The sequence below is a fragment of the Miniopterus natalensis genome, chromosome 1, assembly GCF_054644295.1.
Source record: "Miniopterus natalensis isolate mMinNat1 chromosome 1, mMinNat1.hap1, whole genome shotgun sequence".
Taxonomy (NCBI): Eukaryota; Metazoa; Chordata; class Mammalia; order Chiroptera; family Miniopteridae; genus Miniopterus; species Miniopterus natalensis.
The window spans coordinates 118,908,901-118,931,675 of record NC_142081.1 but is presented as its reverse complement, the minus strand read 5'-3'; the positions used below and the strand labels follow the sequence as shown (position 1 = coordinate 118,931,675).

The following is a 22,775-nucleotide window of genomic DNA, read 5'->3' as shown; positions in this document are numbered from 1 at the left end:
GAATGTCTGCCATACTTTGTGTTTTCTATTATGAGATTTCTCTGCTAGATTTTAACTCTTACCAATTAAATGCATTTTTGTCCTATGAGCCGCCATTTACTTTAATACATGTTCTGTAGATTCTCTCCAACAGTGTATCTTATAGGTTGAAGAAAGTATGCAATACAGACATAAACATATACTTCTCTCCTACTTCCCACATAATTTTCTAAAGAAGACCCATTTGTAAAAACATATTTAACATTTTTGGAAATAAAAAAACTCACCTTTGAGTTGAAGGTGAACAAACACATTCATGTTTCTTCTTTCTTCTGAAAAGGCTACTTAGGGGAATATTTCCCATTGAGTAGGATTCTCCCCATGTCATATTATGAGAAACATTTTCTCTTTCATAGTATGTTTATTAATAAATATGGGAAATAAAACATGGTCAACTGAACATATGCTACCTCTTGAAAAATATTTTTTTTCAAAAAGTATAGACCCACAGATATGAAGAACAGAAAATGAGAGTAGATCAAAATGTCAGATAAAGAAAACGACAGACAGTGGTAATTAACAGAGGGGAAAGAGTGAGAATGTAAAATACCATATCAGGGACCCCTCTCTGGGGACACTGACCAGACTGAAAGAAAAGACACCCCCAACTAGTTACCCTGTAAAAGACTAACAGTCAAGAAGCTTTGTCATAGCGCTTAGAGCTGCTAGTCGGCTTTACAATGCCTTGCTCTTATTTTACAAATGGACAGCCAGAAATTAAACCTCTGAAAAAGTTTCCAGTATGTAAAAATAAAATAAAATTTTTGAAGTTTAAAAATAGGAACAGTCCAGAAATCTTTTAAAAACTCTTAAGAGGTATAAGAGAAAATATTATACCTATGGAATAAGAACAGGAATCTATAAAAGCAGAGATGAGAAGCAAGTTCTTGGAAATTAGAAATTTTCAGTAAGAAAAATTCCAATAGATGGGTTAGAAGTAGAGAAAAACTCAGAAAGTAGAACAAAAAGACAGAGGTACGAGTACAGAAAAAATGAGAGAAGAAGCTCTAATCAACCCTCTGACAAAGTAGAGAACTAGAAAGAAGAAAAAAAATTGGGGGGAAAAAAAAGTCACTTTCCAGAACTGAAGTGACTGGCCCTTCACAATGAACTTGCATATGAGAAGCCAGGCACAACAAATCAGAAGACCCACACCAACGTGCAATTTCAAAATACCAAAGGAAGAGCAGCTCTCAGTATATTATAAAAAATTTCAAAGCCACATTCAAGGACTAAATGATATCAGCAAACATATCAACAGAGCTAGAGCTAGAAGACAAAATAATGTCTTTAAATCTCTGGAGGAAAATATTTTTCATACATGAATACTATACCCAGCCAAAATACTAATTAAATGTGAGGCTAGAATAAACACATTTTCAAGTTGGCAAGATCTCAACAAAGTAACCTTTCTCTGGAAGATTCCATATTTTCTTGCTGCCAAGCATTTCCTTACGTTGGCCTTTACTTACATTACTTACTAGGCCTTGGGCGCATTTCCCTCTTCCCCATTCCCCACTTTCTACTTCATAAGGTAAACTCCATCTGTCCATCCTGTAGGGTCTAGTTTTAAATCACCTCCTCCAAGAAGGATTTTCTGTTCCTGCCAGCAGGGTGCAGTATTTTCCTCTGAAGCTCACAGGTGTCTCCACTCAAGCTAAGGTACTTCTGTTTTACCTCTAATTAGCATTATTTAAGGCCAAACTCTTCTTCCTAAACCAACAGTAGCGATTTTCTGCAGCCAAAGGTCCGCCTGTTTCTTCTTTGTGGCTGTCTTTTCAGTGCCTCTATTCAGTAACTGTGACTAATGCAAGTTCTTTCATAGCAAATATCCACTGATAAGAGAACAATGGACTTAAAATTTAATGTTAATTCATCGTACAAAGAATATAGCTCAGAACCTATTTCACCTCTGAACGAATCCCTTCCACATCTAGACTTCCCATCTGAGTTTAGGGTAGAAAGGACCATTTTGGGGGAGGGAGAAAAGAAAAAGAGAAATCATTCTCTCAGTTAAGAAAAGATGATCTTATGACCCAGCAACTTCACTCCTAGATAAACATATACAAGAAATGAAAACATACGTTCACGCAAAAACCTATACACAAATGCTCATAGCAGCATTATTTACAATGACTAAAAGATGGAAACAACCCAGATGTCCACCTACTGATAAATGAATAAATGAAATGCGATACATCCATACAAGGGAATATTATCTGGCAATAAAAAAGAATGAGGTACTGATACATGCTAGAGCATGGATGAATGCTGGAAACACTATGTAGGTGGAAGGTGCCAGTCACAACAGGGCCACCTACTGTATAATTCCACTTATATGGACTATTCAGAATAGACAAATCTGTAGAGATAAAGTTGAATAGTAGACGCCTAGGGCTAAGTTGGTTGGAAAAAATGGAGAGTGACTGTTAATTTAAAATATGATATTTCACTGGGGGGAGGGGCAGGTCATGAAAATGTTTTAAAATTTATCATAGTAATGGTTGCACAACCCTGTGAATATACTAAAAAGGGAATCATGTACTTTGAATGAGTGAATTATATCTCAAGTTGTTTTTTAAAAAAGATCAACTTGGGGATAAATTAAACACATATTATTTGTCTTTAAGGCAGAATCAAAGAGCACCAGCTGAAATAAGGCAAGATATGCAAAGTATGGCAAAATTGAACAGGAGCAAAATCTGCTTTTGGATCGGAAAACGCCAAGTTAAAAACAAACATGTCATGCTAGTTGATATTTATTTGCCTCAAATTAATATAGAATCTGTTCACTGTAAAGTTTACTAGTTTGAGAGGAGCTATAACAAAGTGTAGTGAAAAGAACTGGGTTTTACTGGAAGCACAGAGTGCCTGGTTATATAAACTTTTGTAGGTCAGTTAATTCTCTAGTTTCACTGCTTGCCAATCAACTTATTTCACAGGTGTATTCTTAAGGCAATTAATGGGTAATGTAGTTCATATTTATAGCGGGTCAGGATCTGCAAGTACTGCTGAGGTTTATCCCAGGCATTCACACAGACCTACTGGGCGTGATCTGCAGGGTGAATTAAGGCATCCACTTACAAAATCTTTCTGCTTGAGAGATGCTATGATGATTACAAAATACATCTATAAAACTTTTGAGTCTTTGAAAATGGATGTGCAGTGTTTTAAACTATTTAAAATTAAATGAAGAATTCATATTATTTTTCAACTTTAAGGCTTCCTTTGGAAATAGGTCTCAAAAAAGGTATAATGATATAAAGGCATGGTGGAGGGGAACAGAGAAAAATAATCTAATGAATGAGCCATCTACAATCCCTCTCTGCATTCCTTCGTCAAGGGTACTGAAATTAATAAACCAGATTTACCAAACCATGATTTTAACATAAAGTAAACTTAAATCCTAGTCTGATCTTCTTTCAGAACATATTAAAATTCACATTTACCCTAATGTAACTCCTTTGAATACATCAAAGTTTTAAGATATTGATCTAATTTTCAGGAAGAAAAATGGATGTAAATAAACTATGTTCACTAAACATACTAAGTAGCTCTTCAATTATTTTTCCCTTTGTTTTAAATTCTCTTCATTTTCTTTCACCTTCTACATTATTTGTAACTATAAACATTTTTGTCTGTATGACAACATGAACCTGGCTTGTTTTAGGGTCAATACTTTGATCCATGTTGGTGTGAAAGATATTTAAAAGCTTAACTCAGGACTTACAGCAGTCATGGACCGATCAGACAACTGGACACTTTGCAAACCAAACCTGTTAAGACCTTGGGTTGTATGGTGATGTGGTGTAAACCTGAGAAACTGTTTAATTTTAGTGTGTGAAAATCACATGAATAAATTAGTGCAAATAAAACACTTTTTGTTTCTGGAATACAAACATTTTTTTTCTTGGCTTCTCTCTTTGCACCCTGGTACAAAATGTAGAACGTACAATTCAGCTTCTAAATTGCAATGTTGACTAGCTACACTGCAAACCTGTGGCAATTAAATTCACTAGAGTCCATTTGTTATTTAATTTTCTTCACTGTTTGATTTCATCTTCATAATTTTTTACTGTAATAAGAACACTTAACAAGAGATCTACCCTTTTAACCAACGTTTAGGTGCACAGTATGGCCCTGTTAACGACAGGCGCGGTGCGGTGCAGCAGATCTCTAGGCCTCAGTCATCTGGCCTAAACTTCATGTCTATTGAATAGCAACTCACCGTTTCCTCCTCCCCCAGATCCTGGCAACCATCACTCTACTCTCTGCTCTGAGTCTGACTACTTTAGATACCTCATGAGTGGACTCACACGGCGTTTGTCCTTCTTGGACTGGCTCATTTCACTGAGCATAACGTCCTCCAGTTTCATCCATGTTGTCACAACATAATGTTTTAAATGATTAACTCCGGTAGAGCAGATGAGCTGATAGCAGCTGGCCGCACCTAGCCTCAGCAGCTCCCTGCTCCTGCGGGCTGTGTTACGGTCAAGGCCCTAGCGCCCCTGGGGATGGCTTCCCTGCCGCTGAGGTGAGGACGCTGTTTTGATGTATGGGAACACTGCTTTTTTAAGGGCCATGGCCTCCCGGCAGTTCCTCTGTCAACTGCCATGGCAGCTGTGCTAGAGGTCAGGGAATTACATAAGGACTGTCCACACTTTCCAACCAGAATCTCCAGGCCACGATTCCCATAGCAACACACCGAGATTTTACTTATCTCGGAGATGCAGCAGCAGCAGCAGGAGTCTAATGTTACCCTCGATTTTTTAGCAAGGTCAACACAGTACTTGTTTTCAAAGCAGTAATTTTTTTTTCAAAAGAAAACCAACAGCTGTGTTCCAATATGTTCATTTAAAAGTTACAGAGTATTACACACACCAAGGTACCTTAAAACTGAACAGCAATCTGTGCTTTAGAAATAGCGGCTCCTCAAATGACTACATGGGAAAAAGAATTCACATCGTGACAATCAGTGAAATCTAATAGAATCTCAGCTAAATTCTGTATATTTCATATCTGATTTCCAGTCACCCTTCCACATACATATATATGCACTTTATTATTATGGGATGGAGAAGAAATGCCTCAAGGGAAGAAACATTTTCAATTAATAAAATCCTTTGTGGCTTTATTTTTTAAAAATATGATCCATTTTTTAAATCTAAGAAAATACTATTATAAAGCACCTATGGAGTAAAATTGCGGGGTAAGATTATTCAAGTAAATACCAAAATAAACATTAACTTGAAGAACAGAGAAATGGTTTGCTGGAAAAATAAAGTAAAATCATTTTGATATTAGATACAGTTTTTTCTTTTTGAATAATCGGAGGTCCTTTTGTGTGTCTCAATAAACCATCTCCCATGGAAACATGTTGCTTGGATTATAAAATAACATAAAAGGCAAGGCCACTCTTATATATCACACCTCCTTTTTCTACCAAGGGAAGAAAATAAGCTCATTTCTTGTACCTCTTTTAAACCAGACAATGAAATACTGTAAGAATCCAAACATACATTTTAGGAGAAACTTCCACAGGTGGTCCATCATGGGCTCAGCACAACTGGCAGAGAAAGAGCTTGGCAGGGAAAAAAGGATTTTACCTTTGCTTTTTCCAACTGGGCCTGGGCCTGTCGCTCTGCTTCTCTGCGCACTGCCTCCCGATCTTCCTCCAAAGACACATCTGAATCAGATGGACGGCTGGTGTAGGAGTCTGCCGAACCCTGGAAAGGAAAATTTACATTTTAAAATAGATTCTATCTATGACATTTGCATTGGAAATGTTTCACTGACACCACAGTTAGCTTCCTAGATTTTGCTACAAGTTCCTGAAAAGAGTAGAAAATAATCCATCTCATGGCAAACCATCCAGAAAAACCATGCTCTGGTTTGCAGACCATTCACTGGGTAGCTGTACCTACCAAGTTACCATTTCCTTCCCAAGCCTTATGTTCCAATTACTGTCCTTTCTGGAAGCCAGAACAAGTTCTTTTATAATTAAACCAGCTCCGTGGTGCAGTGCAGTGCTGAAGGGCACAGATGGGTTTCAAGGATAGCTTCAAAAACAATCTACACTGTAGCTAAAGCAAGTCTTTACACCTAGAAAGACGACACTGCTAATAAAAAACATACAGAAAAGTCACACGAGTTATAAACTTGAACTCTCCAAAATGCCTCTGCCGGGAGCTGACTCCCACTGCCACCTTAAGCATCCCTGTGCGCCTGTTTACTCACCCGACACCGTCTCTGCCCAAACTGCAAGACAACAGCAGTCAGCTCCCCTCCATCTACAAGCAACACATTGTTTTCAATACCTTTAAATAGATGTTAACAAAACCCGGCTACAGAAAACACCTGCCTGGGATGGCTCCTTTGGCAGTAAATCATGACACAGGGAAAGGAGCTCAGAAAATTACAGGACTTTCCCTGGCTCCCTCCTCCTGCAATCAGGATCGCATTACTAAATAAAGGAGCCCGTGCCAGCACTCGCTCCAATCATCACAGAAGCAAAGGCAAAACAACGTCTCCCCGATCGAAAGCCCTGGAGCTTACACAGATATCCGAATTCTTCAGCCTTCCTCCCTTGGCTCTTTTCAGCAGCCTGATCCAGGTGGCCTTCATGAGCCAGGCGGCGCCTCTCGCATCCGCAGCTGCAGCCCCGGGCACAGATCGTCAGCGCGCGCTGAGCCCTGCAGAGCCCCCTCTGCTCTTTCTCCATCCATGCTCCGGGCAAGCCCCTCGTCTCGGTCCCCGTCTGCCTCCGGGGCTCTCAGCCCTGACCCCGGAGGACTCCAATCCGCGGAGATTCTTATTTTCCCATTTCCGATGGGAAGAACAAACACTCGAATGCTTTACGTGGCTTTTTAAAAAATAACACTTCAAGTGCGTTCAAAGACGGGCACCAACTCGTTCTAAAGTTAAACGTATCTTGCTACCCTGAATATTCTCTAACCTGCTCTTAGGCTGTTCATGGAAATGAGTCGTAAGAGAACCTTTAAAAAAACACACCACACACAACAAAAAACGTAGTGCCAAACGTATGCAGTGACATTTGCCAGTGCAAAGTTCAAGCCTTATCTTCAGAGATCTGGAGGGGGCGGGCAGGAGGCACTCACCGCACTGGGCATGCTCCATAGGTAGCCTTTCACGCGGACGCTCGCAGCACACACTCGGTTAGTCTGTGTCGAATTGCCATTTGCATCCGAAGTGTAAACAGCTGGAAAGGCTTTTGGTTCTATAGTAACAGGCACAAGGTCTGTTTGTCATGTTTACGTTTCAGATAAAACATTCTCTCAAAAACACAGCATGTCATCTTTTCATGTAACGATCCCTTTCCATTACCCTGCTGACAGCAAGTCTATCCTATGCCATAAGACAACTCATAGATGATATTATATACATTACTGGACAACAAAAATCAAATAATGCTCAACCACCACGGTAGCATACAGCTCTTGATTGCTTGTGACTTCCCAAACAAGATGCAAGGAAAAAATTTTCCCATTTAATTAGGACATGAAAGTAATCACAGCTCCAAGCGATGAGTTTAACCGAGCTCAAAATGACTGTGAACTGCTTCTCCAACTGAGAAACTACCACTTGAAATAAAGTCACTGGAATATGTAACAGTGTGAATTGTTATAACAATAATGATGAAGACAATTCAAAGCTTGGTTGGTTTATTAGCTCGAGTTAGGATACATGGAACAATTTAGCCCAAATTTTTCTTCTAAGTAAGACAATTGAGGTTTGAAAAGGAAATACACTTAAGATATTAATATCCTGTATGAGTGGAACTGCATTTTTAAAGTTTATTTGTTAAGAAATATAACTTTCAGGTTTCTTAAAGTAAACAAAATTCTATCACTGCATTCTAACCTACATTTCTGTTTGAGTGTGGTGAGGGAATTACTTAAGTTTTATGTAAATGAAAGAAAGCTATTCTTAGGAATTTCTCCCCTTTCTTCCCTTCCTTTCCTCTTTCATCCTTTCAACTCTGGGCTAAGACTCGTCTTCATGACAATGTTAGAAAATACAGTAGAGTAGGGGTTTTAGAATAGAAGTAATGCACTGAATGCATCTTAATTGTGGTATCACTACAAAAATTAATACTAAAAACATTATTTATATTATTAAGTGAATGTTAAATGCATAAAGGATACAAAATACATTCCATTTTTTTTGTTCAACTAAAATTCTCAAGGGAGAGATGAGTCTTTCTACACAGACACACATGCTAGGGGATTCCTCATCTTCCCAGAACGTTCCCTATAGCAGGAGAAAATCACCAAGTAGCACAATTATGCCCCATAAAGGGCTCAGGGCCCATTGTCACTATGCTGGCATTTTAGACCCAATCACCCTGCCGAAGTTTCAGGTCACACCTCAGTGAGGCCACATTTCTGTCATATAGAAGCCCATAATGAGAGGAAGAGTATTAACACACACAATGTATGTGGTTTTTCCCTTTTAAACAAAATACGATTTAAAAAGTCCTTTGCTAATAATCAGATGTAGCTTTTAATTGCACAGTCATTTTGAGACCTGTTTCCAGGTTTAAATAAGTAAGCGGTTAAAAAACACACACACACAAGAAACCTCTACATTGACTTTTGGCAATGATCTTTTGAATATCTGCAACACTATATCAACCCTTACCTATTTTACAATATGAAATATAACTATGAACTGTAGCTTATGAACTGTTTAGTGGAGCTTACAGAAGGAGCCACATTATTTTCACACCTTGTACCTGTAATAGTACACACTTTCAAAATATTTTTCATTATAGAAGTTACATGTACCCATTGTCGAAAGAGAGAGAGAGAAATGAGGTCACCTCATATCCTCCCACCAAAGAGAGCCCCTATTAAATAGTAGCACGTTGTAGTCTCCACAGTTCCTACAATTTTGAAAGTCACCCTCCCAACATGTGCTTTACAATTAAGCTCCTTCCTTCTGGGAGTGTGGGTATGTGCAGCTAGAAGTGATATATCTAATTAAGCTTTGCCTTTGGTACCATATGGACTTTCTGGGTCATTCTGCCTCAAGTTGTCTTTAGTTGGGAACAGCTGGCAATCATTTCCATTAACTCCAGAACAGGTTCATTACAAGATGTACCTTTGATCTCTCGAGTTCCTACAATGTGATTAACTCGTCTTTGGTAGCATTTGTCCTTGCAGGTACATGTTCAGCTACCCACATTTTCTTTTCTACATCTTAATGTTCTCATTCCTCACTGTACAGTTCCAAATACAATGAGTACCTAAGGTCTACCAATAGTTCATGCAGAATCTTCTACTTTTAGCTTCAGAACTCTCACTCCAAATATGTGTTCTTTGCTTTTAGGAAATTTTATTTTAATAGGATTAAATTATGCTTTTAGCTACTCTTCAATTTCTGTCCCCGCCCCCCACCCCAAACACTTTTATGTCAAGTATTGGCACAAAAATCATCACCCCTTTCCTTCAGCGTTTTTTGAAACTTATAGTTTGCTTTTCTGATGTCGTACTTGTCTGTTTAACAGTCATATATATTTCCAGCATCAGTTATCTCGAGTGTTCTCGTGTTTTCTCTTTAAAAGCCAAAAGGATAAGAGTCATCAACCTATTCAGGAGTGACAGTTTTGATCCCAAATTGTTCATCAATTTCTGTACAAAATTTTCACATGAAGTCTAAAGCAATGCTTTTGGGCGAAGTCAATTTCTCATCGTATCCTACGATTACCAAGTTCTAAACAAAGCTACGTCCCAGCCAAAATCCTTCAGGCTTCAGACAACCTCCTCATGTAGAGCACTCTGCTAAGCCAATGGCAAATCGGACTTCAACTGTTTCTTCCTGGCCTGCCATGGGATAGACGGGCATCTGCTGCCATTCTGGTCGGGCCACATTTTTAAAGTAAAGCAAAATGGGACAGATTTCTGAGAACAAGGACCAGGGGGCAAGGGTGGGTCTCTTGTATTGTCGCTTGTGTTGGCTGGGGCGATAATTCCTTCATTTCTCATATTGTCGTCTCTTTACAGTTTAGAAGAATTAACTTTTTTCTTTTTCTTTTTCTGTGAAGAGATCTAGACCTCTCTAAGAAAATGAATTGCTCTTCATGCTTTGTTGGATTCTATAGAAACAAAACCATATACTGTTCACTGATAATGAGCGTTTTTAACACTAAAAATTCAAAAATAAGTGTTCTTGACACTACATGATGTGGGCTATTGAGACAAGCACATTTTCATTGCTATTGTGTACTTTAGTTTGCAAATATTACCTAATTTCTACTCAAATATATCCAGTAATGAAATCTCAAATGTGCTTGGCCTACCATTTGGCTTAATGTCAAAACATTAACAGAAGTAAAGGTAATCTATGTAAGTTCATCCCTATGTGGTACTTTTATGATTGCGTAAAACGTTAAATATTAGCTTCAATTTTCTCAAGAGTATAAGAAAATTTATAACTCTGTGTGGTTACAGTATGTACTAACATTAAATTTTACCAAAAAATAAACCCATAAAACCAAAACCATACATTTAGAACTGTGAGTGCTGTAGCTGTAAATTAAGTGCTGGGAATATGATTATGTAAAGGATTAAAGCTTTCTTTCCATCATGGAGCTTGATATTCTAGTGAAAGAGCATTTAAAAAAAAAAAGTTACCAAAAAACAATTACAATGAGAAAAAATACAACAGGCTGAGATAAAATAATGATGGTGGGAAGATGCTAGCTTAGTGAGTATGATATGACACTCAGAGGTGATATTTAAGCTGAAACCCAAAGGATAAAGGAAAAAATTAGCCCTGGAATATTTTGAGAAAAGAGATGTCTAGGCAGGGAAGCAGCATGTGCTAAGGCCCTGAGGACAAGGAATGCTTAGCATTTTGAAAACGTGAAAAGAAGTATAGCTAACATGCTACTTTTTCAGGAGTATTTAAGATCTCTTCTCCTCCCCTTTCCTCTCTTTCTCATTCTACAGGTAGATAAACATTCAAACACACCCAGAATACAAATTTTAGGAATTCTTTTTGTTTACATGGCATCACGTCACAGAAAATCTACTTACACATATTTGATTTTCTTAATTAGAAGTGGTATTTAAATTGTCAGTAAATTCCACTTTATTGGAACAATCTTGTCTTCGGAGATTTAAACAAAGTCGTCTGATTTTCACCCTTCTAAATCCAGCACTATCTCTTAAAGGCTAAAGTAAGTATATTTTTGAGACTGTTCTATATTGTTAATAATGAGGGCAATCAATTTATTTACATTAGACTATGTATATGAATGGTAATAATAAATGTGAATTTTTAACAAATGCATACACTGTGCTAGGCACTGTGTTGATTCAGAAGCATTACATAATTTAATCTCTAATTATCTCGATTTTTACTGATAAAAAAACTGAGGAACAGAGAAGCTAAGTTACCTGACCAAGGTTATGAAGCTAATAATCAATGGAGGCAGGAGCAAATCTGAGTTCAAGTTCCATGCATACAACAGTTCTTAAAAATAAAAGCTAGATGCAACTGATGTTTCTGTTAATCAAAAACATCTGTCTTTCAGGGTCACATATAGCTATTTCTAATGGTCATCAATGTCATGATGACTTCTAGGTTCATAGCTATACCTCTGCTAAATTTGGTGCATGCTCCCCCCCTCCCATTCTCAAATTTTATCTTCCCAAAGGACAGTGAAGGTCCAATGAAGGTCCAATGAAACAGATAATTTCTCATTCATCAATGTAATGCTGTTTTGTGGAAAGAAGGATTCAGAGTTGGCTGCTACCCGGAAATTTTCCTCACTTCCAAGTAGCTCAAAACTGTAAAGCATTCTTTTCATTATTTACCTACAATGGAAAGTACATAAGTAGAACAGGGAAACAATTGGAAGTAAAAAAACCGGCTATTTAAATTTTTCTCTCTTCCCTGAAAATGAACATAAGTTGGCAAGCTGGCCTTCAGTAGCCTCTTTGGCAGCTGATGATGCCTGAGGCTGGCTGCAATTCAAGTGTCTTCTAAGTAACCTTTCAGTTCAACAGGAACAGTTGCTAGCTTGCAGCACAGCAGCTGAAGTTATTAAAGAATGCAAATGGTAGGGCTAAAGGTCAGAGACGTCACTAGCATATCTCTAAGAGTAATGTATTAAAAACAGTCATCACCAAATTATACCTTAAAGTGAGGGTATGGCGGCTGTTTATATTTTGCATAAGAGCCTCTATCCAATATTCGCAAAATTTGACAATCAGAGGAACATTTCCCCCTTAATATTTTTATTGATATTTAGAGAGGGAGGAAGAGAGAGGGAGGAAGAGAAAGAGCCAGTGTTGCTCAGTGACTAGAGGATTGGCTTGTGCACCAGGAGGGTCACAGTTTTAATTTTTGGACTGGGGCACGTACCTGGGTTGCAGGTTCAATCCCCGGCCTGTCAGGCATGTGTAGGAGGCAACCGGTCGATGTTTCTCTCTCTCTCTTTCTTTCTCCCTCTCTCCTCCCCCCTCCCTTCCACCACTCTCTCTAAAGATCAATTGAAAAAAAAATATCCTCAGGTGAAGATTTAAAAAAAAGAGAGAGAAACATTAATGTGAGAGCAGAACATCGATGGGCTGCCTTCTGCACTCCCACTACTGGGGATGGAGTCCACAACTCACTCGGGCATGTGCCCTGACCAGAAATCGGACAGGCAACCTCTTGGTGCACAAGAACGACACCCAACCAACTGAGCCACACCAGCCAGGGCAAAAAAAGGAAGCAGTTTGAAAAAGTTACAATTAGATGGCCAATTTTAACATTATTTTAAAGCTTGGATTTCAAGCATAGGATAAATAATTGTCCTTCTAATTTAGGCTTTTAATAAATATTTATGGATGGTGATAGACAACAAGAATTTTTAATTCTAATATAATTTCTTATAATAAACTTCACTTTTCAGTCATGAGAATGGAAATGAATCGACAAGAAGCAGAAAAATAGAGCCTGGGAGAGGCGGACTTTCTAAAAATATTGCCAAAAAATTAAGTGAGAGAAAAGGAATTAATCATATGGAGGAAATTTCTGATATAGGAATTCACGGTGGGTATAGAAACTGCATGGACATCACTACTGTTAGTCTTTCCACTGAATCATCCCAATCAGCATACATACATACTATATTTCTCTTTGCCTAAGAAAACCTTCCCTTAACTCCATTTTCTTGCCAGCTCCTACCCCATGTCTTTGTTCTTCTTTGCAGAAAAAAATGTTTCAAAGAAGTTGCCTCTACTCACTCCAATTTTTCTCTTCCAGTTCTCTCCTAAACCTGCTCTCTTCCACCACTGCACCAAAACTACTCAAGGTCATCAGTGATATGAGGCTAAAACCAGTGGTCACTTCTCAGTGCTCTTCTTACTTAACCATCAGTAGACTTTAGCATGGTTATTTAATATTACTCCCTGTCCTTTATTCACTTTCTGAACTTGGCTCCCAAGAAACCTACCCTCAGCCCTTTCTCTCTCCCCCCTCCCTCCCCTTGGTATTTCTCTTACCTGTTGACTGCTCCTTCTAAGTCTCCTCTTCCACTCATCTCCTACACTCTCTCCTCACACACACAACCTCCTTTCAGCTCCAGCCTCACGGGCCTCCTTGATGTTCCTCACAGGTACCAGGAATGTTCTCTCAGATTTTCACATGACTGCCTATCATCTCCTTCAAGTCTGCTCAACCACCACCTTCTCAGTGAGGCCTTCCGTGACCATCCCGTTTAAAACTTCAATCCAAGCAAGATGGTGGCAGACTGAGTGGAAGCTACACTGACACTCTCCCGGGAAGAATGTGGATTTACAACTAAAACATAGAAAAACCACTCTGAATAATCAACTGCAACTGAAGACGAGCAAACCCAAAAAGGTAGCCAAAATGGGGAGACCAAAAAACAAGCCCTAAATGAAAGAATAAGAGAATTCTCCAGAAAAAGAGCTAAATGAAATGGAGATAAGCAATCTCTCAGATATAGAGTTCAGAATACTGATTGTAAGGATGCTCAACAGCATAAAAAAGATATGGAAACCATGAAAAATGACCAATCAGAAGTGAAGTATGGCATAGCAAAAACAAAGAATACATTGGAAGGAATAAACAGCAGATTAGAGGAAACTGAGGATCAGATCAGCAAATTAGAAGACAGGGTAGAAAAAAAATCACTCAATCAGAGATCCAAAAATAAAAAAACAATTAAAAAACAAGAGGACAGTCTAAGGGAGCTGTGGGACAGCATGAAACGTAACAATACTCATATTATAGGACTGCCAGAGGAGGTCAAAAGTAAGCAGGGGTTAGAGAGCCTATTTGATGAAATAATGGCAGAAAACTTCCCTAACCTGGTCAAGGAAAAAGTCACACAAGTTCAGGAGGCACAGAGAGTCCCAAGTAAAAAGAATCCAAAGAGGCCCACAGCCGGACACATAATAATTAAAATGCAAGAATCCAAGACAAAGAGAGAATCTTAAAGGAAGATAGAGAAAAGCAATCTGTTACCTACAAAGGAGCCCCCATAATGCTGTCATCTGACTTCTCATCAGAAACTCTACAGGCCTGAAGGGAATGGCAAGAAGTACTCAAGGTAATGCAAAACAAGGATCTTGAAACCAAGACTACTCTATCCAGCAAGATTATCATTCAAGATAGATGGTGAAATAAAGAGCTTCCCAGGCAAAAAAAGGCTAAAAGACTTTATCACTACAAAACCAACATTACAGGAAATGTTAAAAGGACTGCTATAATTAGAAGTAGAAATAAAGAGCATGAGAAACATAGGTATAAAGAAACAAAATAGCAGTAGATAAGTATCTTTCAATAAGCTTAAATGTAAATGGATTAAATGCCCCAATAAAAAGATATAGGGTGGCTGAACGGATAAGAAAACATGACCCAAATATATGCTGTCTACAAAAGACCAACCTCAGAACAGAAGACTCACACAGGATGAGAGTGAAGGGATGGAAAAAATTATCCATCCAAATGGAAATGAAAAAAAAAAGCTGGGGTAGCAATACTCATATGAGACAAAATACACTTAAAAATGAAGACCATAATGAGAGACAAAATAGGTCATTACATAATACTAAAGGGATCAATCCAACATGAGGATGTAACCCTGATAAACATATATGCACCCAACATAGGGCACATAAATTTATAAAATGACTTCTAGAGGACTTTAACGGAAAGATTGACAGCAGTACAGTCATACTAGGAGACTTTAACAACCCACTGACTTCACTGGATAGGTATTCCAGACAAAAAATCAACAAGGAAAGAGTGACCCTAAATGACACACTAGATCAGATGGATTTAATTGACATTTACAGAACATTCTACCCCAATGCTGCAAAATATACATTCTTCTCAAGTGCACACCAGACATTCTCAAAAACAGAACACATGTTAGGACACAAAACAAGTCTCTACAAGTTCAAGAAGACTGAAATCATATCAAGCATCTTCTTGGACCACAGTGGCATGAAATTAGAAATCAACTACAACAAAAACACTAAAAAACATTTAAACAGATGGAGGCTGAAAAGCATGTTTTTAAACAATGAATGTGTTACCAAAGAGATCAAGAAAAAAATAAAAAACTTCCTGGAAACAAATGAAAATGAACACAACTCCAAATCTGTGGGACACAATGAAATCAGTCCTGAGAGGGAAGTTCATAGCACTACAGGCTACCTCAAAAAAACAAGAAAAACTTCTAATAGACTCTCTAACCCTACAACTTAAAAACTTAAAAAGAGAACAACAAGAAAAGCCCAGAATAAGTAGAAGGAAGGAAATAATAAAGATCAGAGCAGAAATAAATGACATAGAGACTAAAAAAAGAATACAAAAGATCAATGAAACCAAGAGCTGGTTCTTTGAAAAGATAAACAAGATTGAAGAACCTTTAGCCAAACTCATCAAGAAACAAAGAGAGAGGACCCAAATAAACAAAATAAAAAACGAAAGAGGTGAAATAACAACTGACCCAACAGAAATACAAAGAATAGTAAGAAAATGCTATGAACAACTATAGGCCACCAAGCTGGACAACATGGATGAAATGGATAAATTCCTAGAAAAATACACCCTTCCAAAACTCAATCAAGAAGAGTCAGAAAACTTGAATAGGCTGAGAACTGCTGATGAAGCAGTAATCAAAGGGCTCCCAGCACACAAAAGCCATGTCCCAGATGGATTCACAGGGCAGTTTTACCAAACATTCAAAGAAGAATTAACACCTATCCTCCTCAAACTATTTCAAAAAATCCAAGAGGAAGGAACACTTCCAAACTCTTTTTACAAGGCCAGCATTAGCCTAATTCCAAAACCAGATAAAGACACTACAAAGAAAGAGAATTACAGGCCAATATCCCTGGATGAACATTGATGCTAAAATCCTCAACAAAATATTAGCAAATTGGATAGAGTAATATATTAAAAAGATCATACACCATGACCAAGTGTGATTTATTCCAGGGATTCAAGGCTGGTACAATATTCGCAAATCAATAAACATGATACATCACATAAACAAATTGAAAGACGAAAATCAGATGATCATATCAATAGATGCAGAAAAAGAACTTGATAGAGTCCAACACCCATTTTTGATAAAAACTCTCAGCAAAGTAGGAATAGAGGGATCATATCTCAACATAATAAAGGTCATATATGACAAACCTACAGCCAACATCATACTCAATGGGCAAAAACTAAAACCATTTCCCTAAGAACAGGAACAAGACAGGGGTGTCCACCTTCACCACTCTTATTCAACATAGTACTGGAAGTCCTCGCCCTAGCAATCAGACAAGAAGAAAACATAAAAGGTATCCAAATTGGAAAGGAGGAAACAAAACTGTCATTATTTGCAGATGACATGATATTGTACATAGAAAATCTTAAAGACTCTACCAAAAAACTACTAGTGAATTCAGCAAGGTAGTAGAATACAAAATTAACACCCAGAAATTGATGGCATTTTTATACACCAATAATGAATTCTCAGAAAGAGAAACTAAAAAAACAATCCCATTTACCATTGCAACTAAAAAAATAAGATACCTAGGAATAAACTTAACCAAAGATGTAAAAGACGTTTACTTGGAAAACTACAGGACGCTGGAAAAAGAGAGAGAGGAAGATAGAAACAAATGGAAAAATATACCATGTTCACGGATTGGAAGAATTAACATCTTAAAATGTCCACACTACCCAAAGCAATCTATAAATTCAATGCAATTCCTATCATAATACCAACAGCATATTTCACAGATCTGGAACAAACATTTTGAAAATTTATATGGAACCAAAAATCACCCTGAATAGCCACGGCGATCTAGAGAAAAAAAGAACAAAATTGGAGGGGTCACAATACCAGATATCAAGTTATACTGCAAAGCAGCTGTAATCAAAACAGCCTGGTACTAGCACAAGAACAGACATATAGATCAGTGGAACAGAAAAAAGAGCCCAGAAATTGACCCATGCCATTATGGTCAATTAATATTTGACAAAGGAGGCAAAAATGTACAATGGAGTAAAGACAGTCTCTTCAATAAATGGTGTTGGGAAAACTGGACAGGTACATGGAAAAAAATGAAACTAGACCACCAACTTACACCATACACAAAAGTAAATTCAAAATGGATAAAAGACTTAAATATAAGACATGAAACCATAAAAATCCTAGAGGAAACATAGGCAGCAAAATCTCAGACATGTCTCGTAGCAATATGTTTGCTGATACATCTCCTAGGGCAAGAAAAATTAAGGAGAAAATAAACAAATGGACTGCATCAAAAAAGCTTCTTCACAGCCAAAGAAACCATCAACAAAACGAAAAGGGAGCGTATTGTATGGGAGAACATATTTACCAATGACACATCTGATAAGGGCTAATATCCAAAATATATAAGGAACACATACAGCTTAACTAAAGGAAGACAAACAATCCAATTAAAAAATGGGCAAAGGACCTAAATAGACACTTCTCCAAAGAGGACATACAAATGGCTAAGAGACATATGAAAAAATGCTCAAGGTCGCTAATCATCAGAGAGATGCAAATTAAAACCACAATGAGGTCTCACTTCACACCTGTCAGAATGGCTCCATCAACAAGTCAACGAACTACAAGTGCTGGCGAGGCAGAGAAAAGGGCTCCCTAGTGCACTGCTGGTGGGAATGCAGACTGGGGCAGCCACTATGGGAAGCAGCAGTATGGAGTTTCCTCAAAAGATTAAAAATTGACCTGCCATTTGACCCAGTGATCCCACTTCTAGGAATGTATCCTAAGGAACCCGAAAAAACAGTCACAAAGAACTTATGCACCCCTATGTTCGTAGCAGTGCAATTTACAACAGCTAAGATCTGGAAATAGCCCAAGTGCCCATCAGTAGATGAGTGGATAAAAAACTGTGGCACATTTATACCACGGAATAGTATGCAGCTGTAAAGAGGAAGGATCTTTTATCCTTTGGCACAGCATGGAGGGAACTAGAAAGTATTATGCTAAGTTAAATAAGCCAGTCAGAGAAAGACAAGTACCACATGATCTCACTATATGTGGGATGTAATAAACAAAATAAACTGATGAACGAAGTGGATCCAGAGACATAGAAGCATGGAACAGACTGAGGGATCTCAGGGGGAAGGTGAGGAGGGGTTTGTGGGTAGGGAGAGATTAATCAAAGAACTTATATGTTTATAAGCACAGCCCATGGGCACAGACATTGGTGTGGGGAAAGCCTAGGGGTGGGATGGATGCGGGGTAGAGGGGATCAATTCAATGGGGATAAAAAGGGGACATCTGTAATATTTTCAATAATAAAGATAAAGAAACTTAAAAAAAACTCAAAAAACTGTAATCCCACTGCCCTCCCCAGGATCTATAATCTCACTTATTTTGTTCTACATTTTTAAAATAGTGCTTTTACTACCTTCTAACATGTAATATAATTTACTTGTCATGTTTATTGTTTAGTATCTATCTCCCTCCAATAGAATATAACATCCATGAGGGCAGAGATTGCTTTCAGTTTTGTTCACTCATTTATTCCAGTGCCTAGAATAGTGCCTGGCACAGAATACATGCTCTGTAAACATTTGTTGAGTGAAAAAATAAGGGTTACCGGAGAGAGAGCCTATTCTCCCTCACATCCCACATCCTGAAGCTCTTCCACTGCATGGGGTCCTTTTTAGCATTCCTAAACATTTCCAAATATTCCTAAACATTCTCATGCAGCTTCCTTAAAAAACAAAAAGGCATAAACAGCAATCTGACCGACCCACAGTGAGTGGCCAATAAATATTTTCTATAGCCAGTAAAAGAATCAAACAAAGACTTCAATAGTTGGTGTTTTATCATAAACCTAAGTAAATACCAAATTCATTAACTTAGTGTAAATGTCAAATATAGGTAAGTTGGGTAAATAAACCTGTTCAATAACAAGTCAGCCACTCACAAATAAAAGTAATTATATTCAAAGTTTATATAGCATCCATCTTCCAAGAAATTTGAGATCTTATATTTTGAAAAATATGACTAATGCTTATGTTCTAGGAAGTTTCTTTTCCCATTCACTCTACTTCTTCATTCCAGGAACTCAAAGTTTTAATCCTAAAGCTGCTAATGACTCATTGTGTAGCCAGAGGCAAGTCATGTAAGTATTCTCCAGGCGAACCCCCAGAAAATGAGTAAGCTAAATCAGAGCTACTAGAAAGAATATTCTTGAAAATTTTCTTGCATATGGTTCAAAGTTGTAAATATACATACTGTATGATTCTTTGGTGCTGACTGTCACTTCTCATGCACTAGCCCACTTCTCTGGGGACAGAGCTTAAATTCACAGCAGACAACGTGACCATACATACTTCTAGTAAGACAGAATGTTTAAAAATCCAGCCAGCGAGGAGGAAGATATTTTTCCAGGCAATTTTGAGTAACATATTTAATGGAATGCAACTTACTATCTGGACAAATATAAAATTCCAGGACAACTTAGTGAGCCCTGTAGGACTAAATAAAGGCCGCATCCAAAGATGACATGTCCAGCTGCAAGCCTTTCCTTGCATGGCATAACAACCAAACACTGAATCTTGGCTCTGCCTTTCAGGGCGAATTCTGCCAGGTGGCAATGAACAGTCAACACACAGGCATTAAAGGACAGTAATCATGTGTGTCCTCCAAGGAGCCACACAGCTGTGAAAATGAATATGATTTCAGTCCTTAAAGATTTGACCTCTAAAATTTTCTTTGCTATACTAATGGATAAGAAAATCTGCAAGAGGTCAACAGATATAAATAGGCAAAGGTTATGAATAAGAAATTCACAAAATACTCAACTAGTCACAAGCGCCTAGAAAAGGTGTTCAGCCTCACTAAACTACACACAATCCCACTTCCTCACTAAATTAGCATCTTTTTCGCAAAGTGCCAATTGACAATGTAGTGAGATGTGATGCTTTTACATCTTAATGGCGGCTTTTTGAGTTTCATACAATCCTTTGGGAAAACAATGTTCTTTTTGTTTGTATCTAGATATGTATCTGGACTAACACAGATCTAGATTAATAATTTCAATTCTGGGACCTATCTTAAAATTCTTAAATTATGGTCCATAAAATCAGTAAATTGTTACAAATCTTAATAATAGTTATAAGAACAAAGAGCAAGAAAGAAACAAGATGGCACATCGGTAACAGTTGCACCCGCCGCACCCGCCGCCTCCCGCCACCACATCAAAATTACAACTAAAATACAGAACCACCGTCACTCAGAGCCTCCTGAGATCTGGCTGCACAGAAGCCCCACAACCAGGGAGCTGAAGAAGCACCGAGACCGGGAGGAGGGGCGGAGACGCGGGTAGATCCGGGCTGAATCGGAGACGCGGCCGCGGGCCCACACCCGGTGCCACGGGTTAAACCCGGGAGGGAATCTCGGCGGCGGAGGTTTCCTGGAGGAGTGAGGGGCCCCAGCCCCACAGCAGGCCCCCAGCTCAAGGCTCCAGGCCGGGAAGAGACGTCCCCACAACTCCGGGCTGTGAAACCAGCGGGGACTGTCCCTGAGGGTCGCGGAGGCTGCGGGAGCCCCAGCAGCTCCTCTAAAGGGCCCGCGCACGGACTCACTCGGACGCTCCCTCTGAGCCCAGCGCCGGGCAGCAGCTGGAAAGGACCCGGGACACTCGGGGGGGAACTAACCTGCCTGAGATCCGGGCGAGAGGTGGGGGGGGCGGCTTCCTCCCGGGCAGAAGGGCTGGCGGAGGCCATGGCTCCTTTGGCGAGTCCTCCCCGCACACAGCCGGCAGGCAGGCGCCATATTTCAGTCGCCAGCACCTGACCCACACCTCTGGCCCCGCCCATGATTCCTGGAGGCCCCGCCCCTCCCCACCTGCAGCTCATCCCGGCCATTTCCAGGGGCTTTTCTGTGCAAGTGGCCTCTCGAGCCTTATGCTTAGGACTTTCCTAAAGTCTCTCAAACAAGCAGCAGCTGCCCCATATGACTTGATAAGCAGCCCCAGGCCTGGCACTAGCAGCAGCCTGCAATGGCTCATAGCTTGGCCTCTCCTGGACAATGCCAAGCCCAGCACAAGTAGCAGCCAGCTACGGTTTGCTGTGTAGCTCATGCTGGGTGGCCCTGAGCAAGGCACTGGCACAGGCTGACTTTGCACCTCCCGGGAGGCCCCAGAGACAGTGCACCTGGTGGTGAGACCTGACCACGCTGGATTACAACCCTACCGCATCCATGAGTGACATTCAAGGGGCGCACTTGGTGAACACCAAAGCTCCACTGAAGTAAATCCTGCTCCATAGGGGTGTCTCCAGCACAGCAACTCTTTGGCTGTAGCTGCAGCTGGTCTTCACAGCCGACTGGCCTGGTGGTCAATTCCTCCCAGTGATGCCAACAGCAACCAAGGCTCAAATAAAACAACACTGTGCACATAGCCCACACAGGGGAACACTTAGAAGGCCCAGCTCAGGTGACTGGGGAGGCTGAGCCACTGGACCCTACAGAACACCTACTACACAAAGCCACTCTACAAATTCCAGGAGACATAGCAGCTCTACCAAATACATAGAAACAAACACTTGGAAGCAGCCAAAATGTGGAGGCAAAGAAACATGTCACAAAGGAAAGAACAGAAGAAATCTCCAGAAAAGGAACTAAATGAAATAGAAACAAGAGAGCTACTAGATACAGAGTTTAGAATTATGGTTATAAGGATGCTCAAGGATATTAGTAAGACTATTACAAAAACAAATGAGACCATCAATGACATAATAAAGTACCAATCAGAAATGAAGGCTACACAAACTGAAATGAAGAATAATTTACGGGGAGTTAACAGTAGAGTAGAGGACGCTGAGAATCAAATCAGCAATTTGGAACATGAGGAAACAAAACACACCCAACCAGAAGAACAAAAAGAAAAAAGAATGCAGAAATATGAGGATAGTGTAAGGAGTCTCTGGGACAATTTCAAGCAGCCCAACATTTGTATTATTGGGGTGCCAGAAGGAGAGGAAAGAGAGCAAGAAATTGAAAACCTATTTGAAAAAATAATACAGAAAACTTCCCCTACCTGAGGAAAGAAATAGACTTACAAGTCCAGGAAGCACAGAGAGTCCCAAACAAGAGGAACCCAAACACACATCATAATTAAAATGTCAAAAGTTAAAGACAAAGAGAGAATTTTAAAGCAGCAAGAGAAAAGCAGTTAGTT

At 39.2% G+C, this 22,775-nt stretch overlaps 1 protein-coding gene across 4 annotated transcripts in view; it reads right to left on the bottom strand.

Annotated features, from left to right (window-relative positions):
* Nucleotides 1-22,775, bottom strand: part of CACNB2 (calcium voltage-gated channel auxiliary subunit beta 2) — a 318,482-nt gene that overhangs the window by 96,267 nt on the left and 199,440 nt on the right. For all 4 annotated transcript variants that reach the window (XM_016213276.2, XM_016213278.2, XM_016213277.2 and 1 more), the window contains exon 3: nt 5,646-5,765. In XM_016213276.2, the coding sequence (XP_016068762.2) occupies nt 5,646-5,765 (120 nt within the window). The remainder of the gene's footprint in view (nt 1-5,645; nt 5,766-22,775) is intronic.